Source organism: Saccostrea cucullata, unplaced genomic scaffold (assembly GCF_032062105.1).
Source record: "Saccostrea cucullata isolate Sc308-1 unplaced genomic scaffold, CSIRO_AGI_Scuc_v1 ctg83, whole genome shotgun sequence".
NCBI classification, from domain to species: domain Eukaryota; kingdom Metazoa; phylum Mollusca; class Bivalvia; order Ostreida; family Ostreidae; genus Saccostrea; species Saccostrea cuccullata.
This window is the reverse complement of record NW_026929751.1, coordinates 127,877-142,625: the sequence shown is the minus strand read 5'-3', so window position 1 is coordinate 142,625 and position 14,749 is coordinate 127,877. Positions and strand designations below refer to the sequence as shown.

Below are 14,749 nucleotides of genomic sequence, written 5' to 3'. Positions count from 1 at the left end.
TTTTTCGCGAAGAAATTATTTTTAAACATTTACTGCGCTACAGCTCTGTTTGCCTTGGAGCCGAGTTCGTCGATGGTAAACGGAAGGATTTAAACCAAGAGAAACAGTACCATGGACATGAAATAGTATTGGTTTATCGGGCTAAATAATACAATGGAATTTCCATTTTCGATCAACAATTTACTTGGGTCTACAATATCAAAGTTGGATAATAATATATCCCCTTTTAGAAAACATGCAGATGGGTAAGCTAGTGTGCATAAATTGTGACAACGTTACGCGTTGTATTCACTTACATGCTTTGGCCTGCTTTATTGACTGTAATTAAACATGTTTGTTTATGATTTTAAAAACATTTATTACACACTTAGTAATAAATACAGGATTTTTGCATATGCGATATGCCGGACGTCACAATAGCCGTATCAGCCGGGTACAAGTCAAAACGGCACCTGGTGAAAACGGCACTTAGGAAATATGCAAAACGGCACTTGAGAGTAGTCAAAACGGCACTTTAGAAAAGTTAAAACGGAACTTTTTCTTATTTTGAGACTTTGATATTGTTTATACAGAAAACAGATCTTTATGTTACATTTATAGTAATAAATGTGTATATTATTATTGATAAAAATGTTTTAAATATATATGTAAATAGACTATTAAATTCATTTGAAAAGTATTACACTTTTGTACAGTGGTTAGATTTTTTAAATGTACTATTTTTTCTGAATTATTATATATATATATTATTTTTATATGTCTATTATTTTCTAGAAACACATGAGAAAAGCTTTGAAAGCTTTGAAATTCAAAAATTAATAGTATTGCAAATATGTATGTGTCACTCTGTTTTGGGGGGTGCCAGTCACAGCTGAGTAATTAAAAGCCAGTTGAGTATGTTTACTTAGAATACACTTGTAGGAATAAGAAACAAAAGACCATTTCACACCTCCCTTTCAATAATTTGCTGATCGTCAATTTGCAATCATATACAGTTACTATTGTGTATTTCTTGTCAACATGACAAAAGGATTGTACACAAGTTAGGAAAACTTAGATATTCCTCTCTAAACTGTACATAAAATCTAAATAGTTATACAACATTTACTATTAAGTTTTTTACAATATAAAACCTGTACATAGAAGAACAAAAGCATTTTTAAAAAATATAATTGAAGAATATCAATTTATTTATATTTAATAATTGATTAAAAATTACGATGATACAATTTTATGCTGATATTGTTACATATAATAAGTGATTTCTATAGATGATAAAATGATGCTGTTATTGTTTATAATCTTGTCTTGAAAATAACGTTATATTTAAAAACAATGCTGTTATATTTTTAATTATAAAAAGGAGACTAAAAGATGAAGATACGGATATTTCAAGGAATAGAAAAAAAAAATCATTTCAAATTTGGTACATTCAAATGTATGAATCTGTGGAGAAAAGTATGTAAATGCATATGATTATACAGAATTTAATCATGCATATATCACTGAGATTTCATAAAAACTTATTAGAGTGTATACATGAATTAATTGTTTTCTTGGAGAAAAAAAATGGACACTCCAAGAAAAAAAAAATATTATCTTTATATATACTCACACACAAATATATATCAATATATATATATATATATATATATATCGAATTATCACTGCATATATACTTTTTTCTATAAATGCCATTTTGACCAAGTGCCGTTTGAACCATAATTCTATCAGCCCTGCAGGGCTGATATGGATTTGCAGGGCTGATATAGGTTATCAGCCCCTGCAGGGCTGAAACGGATCAATATCACACCCTAAGTAAATTAAACCACAAAAACAGTACTTGTGATCATACACAACTTTTGGTGGGTTCATATTCTCTTAATTTTAACCTTTTGAAAATAAGGTTAATCTTGATTTACAAATAATAGATTATTTTCAAATTACGGATCGAGTGCATTGAAATAGAAATAGAAACAAACCCAAATCGTATGAGACAATAGGCCATGTACTTGTATGTAAGAAGTCCATGCATGATTATTTACTTATTTTCTTCTCAACTTCATGTATGTTGTATTTTATTACTAAGTATGTAATAAAGATATTAATGCATACCCTTTTCCACATCACATCCTGTATCAGCCCTCAGGCCTTCGGCCCTCTGGCTGATATTGGGGTCTCGGGCTGATATAGGATGTGATATGGAAAAGGGTATGTATTATTCTCGATCTATATAATATTTTTTATGCTTAATGAAAAAAAATATCATTTCGGGTTTACTGGGATCAAAGTCTCAAAATACTTTTACTATTTTTGATGAGGCCTATTTAAAAAAAAAAGTATCACTTAAGTATTTGTTTGTTTGTTTTTAACTCTGAATTTTATTTAAAAAGAAAATGCTAATAAGTTAAAGCATGGTTACCAAGCGACATTTATTTGGACAAATAACCAAGTTTCAAGCACTTCTTAGGTCAATTCATGTAATTTGTTGAAAGTGAAGGATTGTTTAAATGTTCAAGCATGCATCATTTTACACCATTTTTGTGTGACCGTTATGTTGTTTTACGAGGGTTGTTCGAAAATTATTGAGACATAGTGTTTATTTTGCTTTCTAATGAACGTCATGGGGTGAAATTTTGCATGTACGTTTGACATACACTTAAAATTAATAAAGGCAAAAAATATTTTACAAATATTAAATATTTTCTGTACAATGCTACATAAATGCGTCAATAGTAGGGGTACCCGGAGCAGTCACGAAATCAGATATCGAAAATATGTAACACCAACGTTCTAACTCTTTGTAGACCCATAATAATAGCGAAAATAATTCAGTTTTATCTGTATAATTTTTCAGCTTTATTTCAAATTCGTGTTGTGCAACTTTGGTAGAATTTTGATCACAAAGACGGAGATCATTAAAAAATTAAGCGCGGTAGATAAATCTGCAAAGAACGAAAAAATGGATTTTGACGTCAAGGGCGGAGCAGCCAGCATACCTAAAATTTTGTGTATCGCAATGTAGAACTCTTTTCCAGACTGGACGACCTGCTAAAACAATAACAACGAGAAAAAAATAATGTGCTGGTTTTTTTATTTCATTGATATACAGTTTTTTTTTTTACAATTCAACCAGAGTAAAATCAAAAGCTCCGGACAACCATCAGTTATTACGTACGATGTTAATATCGTTACGGTATTTATTTCGTTGACCCGCGTTGCATAAATCGGCACTGCATGATTCTATAAGTCATCCTTTCCCACAAATGAAAATTTTACACTGGGGTAGCAATGCCATACAATTTCAAAGAATAGTTTGAGAAAAGAGACTGGTTGATTTTTGTAAAGTTATATGTAATAACAAAGAAGGAAAAGTATTAAACATGCAAAACCATCTCCGGGTGACGTGACGTTAAATGACGTAGCGATGCTGCGTCCTTTATGGAGTAAATGTAATTGTCTCAATAATTTCCGAACAGCCCTCGTAATCATCAAATCCAAAATAAAACAGAACATCAGTAAAATTATAATCACAGTTATAGATATTAGGAAATTGCATGGCTTCCAGTAAAGGTTACAGCAAAAATACAATGATTATGTATATGTAACATCTTAGTACATACCCTCTACTTGTTTTACAAATTATTTAGACTCTGAATAGATCACAAAGTTTTGAGAATCTACCTTTTTTATTTATTCTCTTAAGATTGTACATTATGTTTTTCCTTTCAGATATGACACAAGACAACTTAGGAGACAACTCATTGAAGTCATTGATCGGATGGGAGAAGCATCTGCAAGGGTAAAACAAATTAATTCATTAAGGATGAACTGTATAAATACCAGATTAAAAGTACTATAGGTGTACATTTTCCAATTATTTTCGCTATGTGTAGTCACATTTGTCAGGTAGTTTGAAATTGTTTACAAATCTTTTTTTCTTTTTGCTTTGTATACGATACAATGACATTCTCATCTTTCAGGCTCAGGGACTTAGAACCATTATTACTACAGGACGAAAGCTTGAGTTATCAGATCATATTCTGTATATTATGAGGGACGATCAATTAAATGAGTAAGTTTCTGTATATTTCATGCAATTAGAATGATTCTTATTTAGCTATGAACTTTAGATAATTTACATGTATGCAAAAGTTTATTGACTTGAGGTGTAGTAAATATAATATAAAGACTACTGGTACTTCATACTTCCATATGAATTTCTTACAGCATATATACAGTTTGGTATTTAGTTTTTATTGCTTTTTTTTTATTTCAGCAACAAAGGTGGTGTAGTTGGAATATTAAAAATAGGACATAAAAAATTATTTGTGTATGATACCAAGGGTCACGTACATGAAATGGAACCAGTATGTGTTTTGGATTTTTATGTTCACGAATCCAGACAGCGAATGGGTTGTGGAAAACTGTTATTTGAATACATGTTAAAGGTAAATAACTACCCCTGAATAAATATACATGTCAGTATTTTTATGGTGAGTGTTATGGTGAATGTTAATACATTCATTAAAATTTATGATATTCATTTCTTGCAGGAACAGAATATTGATCCACATCATTTAGCCATAGACAAACCATCATTTAAATTCAGCAAGTTTCTACAGAAGCACTACAACTTAAAGGCAGAACTTCCACAAGTTAACAATTTTGTCGTATATGAGGGGTTCTTTAGTGGACGGCCATATGAGGACAGTTTAAGAGGGAGACGGGGAAATTCCAGGCCTCCTATGCACCCAAACTCAAATTGTAGGAATTTATACTGAGCATGTCATATCATTGAAAATTACATGACAGAAAATAAACTATATTGTTGATTTATGAGTTTTCTGCCATTTTTCAATGCTCCTCATTAACTACAAAGTATGTCAATAGAAAATTTTGCTAGATTTTTCTGTTAGTTCTAAATAATGTGTAACCATTGTCTGTTTCAGATAACAATTCTGAGATAAAGGCTGGCAGGAGACAAGGCTCTAGTCACTACAGATACAGGAGTTCCCCCTCTAGTCAGCTGGAGTCTGACAGCTATCATCCCTCCAGTAGATCATCCCCACGACGAGGAGAGAACATGGTCCGTGTCTAGTCACAAATAGCTTCTGTGATACAAATTTTATATTTTAAATAATTAGATATACAACTGTGGAATATCTTTAAAAAGACAGTTGAGTGTGTGTTCCTGGCTAAGTAACTAGATTTAATTTTTCAGACTCCAGATTTGGTCCCTACCCCTCCCCGAGCTCCATCACATATGGAAGTCTTGGAAAGATTACTGAGTGACAGAGAGTAAGTACCGCACACCTTGTCCCTGGTGTTAGATTTCATGGAGCAATTTATTCATATTATGAAAATATAAAGTTTTCTATAGATTATGATTAAGAAACATTATTAACAAATACTGAGTACAGTCAAACCTGTATTAAGAGACCTTCCAACGGAGAAAGGAAAAAAGGTCACATATGACAGGTGGTCTCTTAATACAGGTTGCTTATTTTTCGCAGTGTTCAAAATATACAATGCTGAAAATATCGCACGGTATGTGAATGTATTTTATAGCACCTTATGTTTATTTCCACTTTTTAATGGGTACTGCTCAACTCTAAAATGCTTTTACAATATTATCCTGTTAAGAAATAAAAATTTCTTGATCCACACATGAGTTATTTGAATATTACAGTATAAAATGGCTGCAAAGTTTTTTCCCCCTAATAATAGTTTTTTTTTTTTAATGATAGCCTATAAATAACTTCATATGTTTGCATATTACTAAGAATAAAAATTGTATCATGATTTTTGTTATGCACTTGGTATCAAACTAAATTATATTTATGACTGAAATATTTATTTCACCTAATTGATTTTTTTTCATTACTGAACTACCGTGTCTAATTGCCTGTTTGTGATTTAAATCACTTCAATTATCACAAGGTGTGGGTGCTAGCTAGCGTGTGTTTACCTACCCATTTGTGTCACCATGCACTTAAATAAACATCTATGATTAAGTTACGTCTTAAATAAAGTTAAACAGGCAGGATTTATAACCGAATGTCCATTTGGCCCTTATAGCATGAAATGATCTCGGGATCGACCTCGAACGTTTATGTTCAAAATGGCGCTCGATCACTGGACAGAAAAACGTGATGTTTATGTTTTAGATTTTAATGTTTATTCAATAAATATCAAAGCGTAAGTAAACCTATTCATTTATAAATTTTGTTTTATTCGTAAAACTCGCATTATATAATTATTAAATAAATAAAAGCGTGTCTGTAGTTGTTTTGAACCAAAAACGAAGCATGTTCGACTGAAATCGAAAGTAGAAATCGGAAATTATGTAGTCGTTTAATTCAGGTAAAATTGCTTGAAATTGCTAAAAATGGTCAGGAAAAACACGGTCGTTGGTCGCGTTAGACAGGTGGTCGTTTAATACAGGTAGAATATATAGGGAAAAGCGTTGGGGGGAATTGTTATGGTCACATGTGACAGTGAGTCGCTTAATACAGGAAGTGTCTATCGGCACGACGGTCGTGCCGATTTCGTTATCCGCACGACGGTCGTGCTAATAACAGTTCTTATCCGCACGACACAATAGAGATAACTCTAACATTAATAAATTATTATATCAACGCTGAACGCTGTTGGTGCCAACTTGGTGGGGCAAATTATATATATATGTACAGCGAACGTATATTTTTTACCCCCAACCAACGAACGTATACTTTTCACCCCAACCAACAAACCAACGAACGCATATTTTTATTTTATTATTTTATTCTTCGTCGTGTATAAATAAATGGACATATATTTTTAAATATTGTACCATAGTTAGGTGTGATTTCTTTTGTTAAAAGTGTGGGTTTTCTGTACATAACCCACACTTTTCTACTATAACTCCGCCCACCGAGTTGGGACTAAAGAACTATTTATAAAACGATCATGCACGGTTTTTAAATGAAACAATCATATGGGCTTGTTATACCAAATTTAGGAGAGTAAAAAGGAGTAAAAATTTTCAATGGTATACAGCATTTTTGAAATAAATAACAGTTAAAAACGGCCAATAATACTTTAACTTTAGTTAAAAGTGAAGAAAAAAACTTCAGAAATCGCTTGATTTTTAAACATTTTTTAAATAGTGTAATGACCAGGGTGACGTTAGCTTAGTAGATTCCAATATATCGTTGTTTTGATAACCAACAAAGGAAACACGGTACATACTTGACGTAAAAACAAGTGTACACTACTGTACTTAAATAACCTTTCCGATTGCGGATCTAGCCGATCGAAGATCTAATTGAAATATACATAACCCCTAACAAACATTTCAATCAACCTACCACCGTGCATGGCAAAATTTGTGTCAGGTTTACAAAAATTTAAGTAATCCAAGTTCATAATAAATTTCTTTCAATTACTAGTATGTAATTTTGACGATTGAAATTTACGAGAAAGGAAAAATCATTTCAAATTAACATATCATTGAAACCAAACATAAACCAAACTTTTTAAACGGGCCTAGATATGTTTAATTTTTATGTCGCTTGCGTGGCCCAGTGGTTAAAGTGCCTGCCCTAGAGTCACGAAGTAAGGAGTTGAATCCCACTGTGGGACGTAGAGACCTATAAAGTATAAACAGAGGTCCCGTGTCGCAGAAGGTGTTGACGGGAAGAAGATCCCTCACGGCTCAATGACCCTGAGTGCCGAGTATAGGGCAAAATTTGTAGCTCTCCAGTGGCAAGTAGTGGCGTCTCGATATATATGAGCGAAAAATTCTCGAGAAGAATGTTAAACAACATACAATTAATTTTTGAAAAGTATTGTATACAAATCACTTACCCTATATTCGGTGGACGTGGTCAGAAGGACACGAAGGAGCGTAAAATGATATAAAATCCTAATGCAGCATTGAAACCAAACACTTAATGTTTCAATCAAGCAAACCAGTCTGAACGATTCCTAAGCTGACTTACATATGAATGATTTTTGAAAACTATGGTACAAGTCATTTACCCCATATCACACTGTTGATTATGTGTGGATACCCGATGGGCGTGGTCATAATGACAACTCGGGAGCTACGCTCCCTCGTGTCATTATGACCACGCCCATCGGGTATCTACACATAACCAACAGTATGATATGGGGTAACTACTACTTATTCATCCTTTGTATTATTTCATTCTTGGGTATTTTTCTAAGGTTATGTTGATTGGAGCAAAAAATATATATATTATAGCCTGTACACAAATATTTTTCTCATAATAATATACTTTCCTTTATTTACGGTCTTAATTAGTCTTTCCCTATTCTCTCTCTCTCTCTCTCTCTCTCTCTCTCTCTCTCTCTCTCTCTCTCTCGCGCTCTCATTTCTTCCGAATACTTCATGTAAAAATTATAATATGGGTAAAATATTATGTCGAATTTTCCCTATTATTTTTTGAGACGTTTACATGATGTAAGTCTCAAGTGCCGCTGAAATTGTGCACGTGGATTGCGCCCACAGTCGAGAAATTGACCATGCGGTAAGTAGAACTGCGATAGTTTGAAGGATTCAAGTGTGAAAAAACCTCGCAGATTTTTAGACAGGGGCGACCCCTAGTCCCCAAAATGATAGAGAGAATCCAGTATATGTTATTCTTGTTTTGTTTATAAATATGCTATATTGTTTCGGAAATAATTTTAAAACCCATAGTAAAATAATAACGCCTTATTCTATGCTTTATTATTTTAATTTTTATGTACAGCATACAGGCACTTGTTTTGGAAATAATTTTTAAACCCATAGTATAATAATAACACAAGGCGTTATTATTTTACTATGGGTTTTAAAATTATTTCCGAAACAAGTGCCTGTGGTACAGCATTATTTTAAATTAAGAAAACTATTACTCAGTATAAAAATGCGAAATTTTATTTATTTAGAAAGGAACACAACTGTGAACATGATGGATAAAACAAAACATCATAAAACATGAAAAAAAAACGTTCTGAAAGAGGGTAACCTTGTTTGTTCTTTTAATTATTACCACAGGGAGATCGTTATCTTGATTCCTAGATTATACTAGTTCATGTATCATATCAAGGGTGTATATAAAATTAAAATTTGCGTGTCGTATTTCGAATTAAAAATGCCGTTTTTTAGGGGGGGTCTATCTTTTCTTTTCTTCTTTTTTTTTCTTGGAAAAATCATATAGTGCAAAAAACAACTAAATCACATTAAAAAAAAAACACTCTTGCAGGAACTCCTGAATAGTAAGCATGGAAAAAGGTAGGTTAACTTTATGTCGATGTCTAATAAATAAAATTTGTTTTGAGTTTCAACGTACAGAAGCAGAACGACATGTGAAAAATCATATTTATCAAAGTAAAAATATAGTACAAACAAGCAAATTCAAAGAATTGTGGTCCCCCGCTTTCGGTTTCTTTGTGGATGAGATGTTATTTTTTATGACATATTGTGTCTAATATGAACATCCTATCATGTCATTTATTTAGAAACTATCATTGAAGTTGATTTTTTTGGAAGGATGAAAACCCTAATCCTGACCGTTAAAAAGTTATGACCAAAGTAAAAAAAGTTTTTTTAAAAGTAGGTCAACTCCAAGGTCAAGATCAAAATGTCAAATTTATTTTTATTCAATGAAAGGTTTTCTCACAAGGATTACATATGTGAAGTATGAAAGCCCTAGCCCTTACTGTTCAAAAGTTATGGTCAATGTTAAAGTTTTTTCATAAGTACGTAAATATTTAAGGTCAAGGTCAAAAGGTCAAAGTTGTTGATATCCAATGAAAGGACTTGCCACAAAGAATACATATATGAAATATAAAAGTCCTAGTATCAACCGTTAAAAAGTTGTGACCAAAGTGAAAGTTTTTTTGAAAAGTAGTTAAAACTCCAATGTCAAGGTCAAAGGGTCAAAGTTGTTGGTATCCAATGAAAGGTCTTCTCACAAGTATTACATATGTGAAGTAGGAAAGCCTTAGTCCTCACCGTTCAAAAGATATGGTCAAGGTTAAAGTTTTTTCATAAGTAAGTAAATCTCCAAGGTCAAGGTCAAAAGGTCAAGGTTGTTGGTTTCCAATGAAATGTCTTGCCACAAGAAATACATACGTGAGATATAAAAGTCCTAGTATCTACTGTTAAAATGCTGTGACCAAGGTTAGTTTTTTAAAAGTAGTTAAAACGTTATTGGTATCCAATGAAAGGTCTTCTCACAAGTATTACATATGTGAAATACAAAAGCCTTAGTCCTCACCGTTCAAAAGATATGGTCAAGGTTACATTTTTTAAATAAGTACGTAAATCTCCAAGATCAGAAGGTCAAGGTTGTTGTTATGCAATGAAAGGTCTTGCCACAAACAATATATATGTGAAATATGGAAGTCCTAGTACCTACTATTCAAAAGTTATGGCCAAAGTAAAAGTTTGGAAATTTTGTGTAAAAGTGGGTCAAACTCCAAGGTCAAGGTCAAAAGGTCAAATTTGGTGGTACCCAAAGAAAGGTCTTGTCACAAGGAATACACATGTGAAATATGAAAGTCATAGTTCCACTAAATCAAAAGTTATGGGCAAGGTTAAAGTTTTTGTGACGGACAGACTGACAGACGGACAGACTGACGGACAGACGAATGAGATTTAATGTCCCCTCGCTTTCGCGAAAGCGGGGGACAATAAACGTATAATTAATATAAATTAATTTTGAAGTTTGTCGTGCGAATAACGTTTATAATTCGCACGACCGTCGTGCGAATAACTTTAGTTATCGGCACGACCGTCGTGCGGATAACATCGGTAATTAGCACGACCGTCGTGCGGATAGCCTCGGCCCTTAATACAGTGGGTCGCTATGACAGTTTTGACTGTATACATATTATTTTGATTGATTATTTCGAATAATGTATATATTTTTTTAATTCTGACATAAGAGTATTTTTATATCATTGTCAGTGTTCTATGATATGCATTCTGATACTGTAAAACGAGAATATTGGCGCACTACTAATTTTAGCGCCTTGGACGCAAGAGCCCCTGAACGCTAAAATTTATTGTGCGCTAACGGATTTCTAAATATCATTTGTGTGTGTTCAAAGCTTTCACATAGATACATGTAAACCGAAACGCGCGATTACGTAATGTCAAAAGGTTGTTGGATTTTATATACACTCTAGCACTGTATATGGTAGGATCGATCGAGAAAGTTATGCCAAAATATAATTTAATTAAACTATTGTTAGTTGTTAACTTGTTACCCGATACTTATCATTAGCACCTTCAAAGTTTGGCTTCTCGGCGTGTCAATCATCTATCGCCTTGAGGTAAATAATGCAATCAAGCATGGCGATTGAGCTTGCAGACAGTACCTGATAATGATTACCGTTTATCCAAGTAACATTCTTACGATGCATGCATTGTTGTAATATGAATAAAATGCGTAAATATTCCATCCTTTTATTTAGAATAAAATGTAAATTAAATTTAACATCGTGCCACGTCCATATGATTGCAACACCACGGTAAAGTTGATGAATGTTTACTTATATATGGGAGTGTTACTGTGCATTTTCCATGCTTGACTAACCAAAAAGTCAAGTACGGGGGTGGATAAAAAAAACAATATCACATTAATTTTATATATTTTAATACTCAGTAAGTGCAAGCACTAAAATTTATTTGTGCCAATGCATTCCTACTTGCGTTTGCGCTAGCTAAAATACACATGCGCCAAATTTTCTTGTTTTACAGTATATATATTTAACACATATAATAAGAACACATCTTTCTTTCTGTTCTGCAAAATACTCTTGTTTCTCAACTTATTTTCATCAACTTACTATTCATTACAATACTAATTCATATCCTTTATCACAAACTAATCCCTTTTGCTTGAATTAATACATTTTGAATCTGCACTCTCTCCTTTCCACAGCAAAGTCCAAGACATAAGGGGCCCCTCTCCTTCCACAAAACACAGAGCTTATGGTGCAAGCGCTACACATAGTCGGCACACAAACCCTTCCCCTGAGGTTGAATCTCGACCTAATACCACCTCTGTACTCAATTTACAAATTAGGAGTGAAGGGGGGAGAGGAAGTCGGCACTCCCAGAACAGAAACCAGAACGCTCAAACAAATGGCAAAACCAGCCCACCTCTACTGCAAAGGGAACCTCCTATCAATTTTCAAGAAAGGGTGAATCTTCATCAGGATTACATGGGAAGAAATGGTCACCTTAAAGTCACAAAAGCAGTTCCTTCCAGGTCAGAAAGTTATTAATTTCAGAAACTTGAAAAGCAGAAAGCACAAAATTAAACCAGAGATGTCTTTTAATTCAAACTCGAATTGGACGTATTAATTCAAATGAATTAAGAAATGAAGCTCTTAATTTTAAGCAGCAGTGTATTAAATTTTGAAGAAAAAAATGAGTATATTATTTCACATCGTTTCCTTTCTTTTAACAGTTTACCATCCATCAACAACAATCAAAACAAAATCCAATATGATGACAACCCAGCAAAAAACATTTTAGCAGGAATTCCCTCTCCTTGGAAGGGAAACTTTCCGAGCAATTCTAATTGGACTGTGTATGGAACACCCAATAACTATCAGACTATAGGATCTAGGCATTATAGCCATACAAGGTTGTGGTGAGCAGGACAGGGCAACAGTTAATCTAGTACTGTCTTCAAACTTCTGCCTTCTTCATGCACAAGTCATAATAGCCACAGAGAAGTTCAAACTGTGTTTTAGAAAATTTAAAATGCATTTGTTAAAACTCTGACACTTTTTTCTCTGTTGACAGTAACAAAAAATGCATAGATCTGAAAGTAAAGTATAGTATTTAATGTATAGCATTTCTTCAAAACATTCAACTTTTTTTCACAGCACTTTAGAGTCATTTTTATGGCAAGGGTTAGATGAGAAGAGAATGTAAAGTTATGTGGTAGTGTTTGAATTGAAGTGTGATTGTGGCTTTTTTATGAATCAGCTTGGTTTTGTGCAGTTTTGAGATTTCTTTTGCAAGATAACAGACATTGTGAAATGGATTTAATATCTTGCATTTTTAGTTCTTTTTCTGCATTATTCTTATTTTGATCAAACATTTGAGTCACTGAAAAAAAGATTTGTTTGCATATTCAAATCTTTTGCCAAAGAAGATTGTTCATTTAATAATGTGTTTCACAATCATTACAATTCTTCATATAAAAGTTGAGTCACAGTAGATAGGGAAGTTATGGATTGATTAGCAAATATTTGAAACTTAAATAGGTTAACATGAACCACATGAAACTAGTGTTAGATTGTCAATCTCATGTGTGGATCCATGATTTTTATTTCTAAGGGAGTGGGGCAGGGTTCTACATCAACCCAAACAAGCAACAAATTGAAATATTTTACATGTAACTAGCAAAAATAACTTGAAAGTCAATTTTCTTCAGATGCATCACTTTTTTACGATTTTAAGAAATGTCCATGTTTTCTAGATGGTACCAAGGTCATATCTGTTTACAAAGAAATTTAAAACTCAAAAAAAAAAATCTTAGGGAAACCCAACCCTCCTTTCCATAGATCAACGCTTCCCATAGATTATATGAGTTTTCTGCCTTTAACTTTTAATTATGTGTTTTATGTGCAATGATCGAAAGCTTCTCAATATGTATCTTTTCCCATTTAACAGTTCTTCAAAAACAAAAAGATGAAATTGTTTATTCGTTCGGAAAAGAAGAGCTGGAAACCTTAAGGGATGCTCTGATACATGTAACTATTCAGGCATTGCATATTGTGACTGCTTTGAACACTGAATTGTATTCTAAAACATGAGATCAGCTGCTTCAATGTTTTATTGGTGCATTTATTATTTGTATTTTATTTAACTAATGAACTATCAAAATACAAGTATTATGTACATTGGAAAAGGGTCATATTCATTTTTGGCATAAAGCTGTATTTTCCCATATAATTGTCAACTAGCATTTACATAAGTTTAAAGGAAATGATATGAAATGAGTTATGACATGGCAATGATACTTTGATTTCTTGTCATCTTTAGAAATGCTATTTTAATATGCTTAAGCATCTTGGGTAAATATGTAAATTGTGTATTAACATAAATTAATTTAACCTTTTTCCTGGTTTTGTAGAAGCAGCTGATGTAAAGTGTTTGATACTGCCACTCAGTATTCTTATTTAGTTTTTGTTCATTTGATAGTTATATTTCTGTATTAATTTGTTGATTGGGTATGCTCAGGCTTTGTATCAATATTCATAGTACGTGTACATAAATCTATAAGGTTGTTACCATATTATTCTTTTATCAGTGGTGCTTTTGTTCCATGGTTTTTTAGGGGGTTGAATTTTGTCAAAGAAGATTTCTGTACTTTCATCATTTTTACACCAATTTCAAAATAACCTCTTTCCAAATATCTCTTTACAAGTAGATAATGTGCAGAATTCAATGAAATGATTGCACTTTATGTTTTTATCTCTTCTTCCTTTGACTTAGGCAAACAGTTATAACTTCAGATATATTTTATCATTGACTTTTTTTTGCACTCTCTATAATAAAAAATATTCACATATTTATGGAGTTTATTCAGACATCTACATTTTTTTGTGATAGTAAATATTTTTATTATTAGAACATGATAAAATGTGTTCAGTAATAATCATTATTAAGCACTGCTTGCTATATTATGAAATTGTTATGTTTTTTCTTAGTATATGTTATGTGTCAAAA

The 14,749-nt window shown here is 32.5% G+C and overlaps 1 protein-coding gene across 2 annotated transcripts; it reads left to right on the top strand.

The window, feature by feature from the left end:
- The first annotated feature begins 60 nt into the window (after window positions 1-60).
- Window positions 61-14,369, top strand: LOC134282134 (alpha-tubulin N-acetyltransferase 1-like). Of its 2 annotated transcripts, none has more exons than XM_062764583.1 (9): window positions 61-245; window positions 3,733-3,802; window positions 3,984-4,075; window positions 4,280-4,451; window positions 4,557-4,767; window positions 4,953-5,089; window positions 5,225-5,301; window positions 12,087-12,272; window positions 12,474-14,369. In XM_062764583.1, exons 1-9 carry the CDS (start codon window positions 154-156, stop codon window positions 12,661-12,663), a joined length of 1,227 nt encoding a protein of 408 aa, XP_062620567.1. In that variant the 5' UTR covers window positions 61-153; the 3' UTR covers window positions 12,664-14,369. The 2 variants fall into 2 exon arrangements, with proteins under 2 accessions (XP_062620567.1, XP_062620566.1); XM_062764582.1 differs by having other exon boundaries at window positions 64-245; window positions 11,943-12,272.
- The last annotated feature ends 380 nt before the right edge of the window (window positions 14,370-14,749 follow it).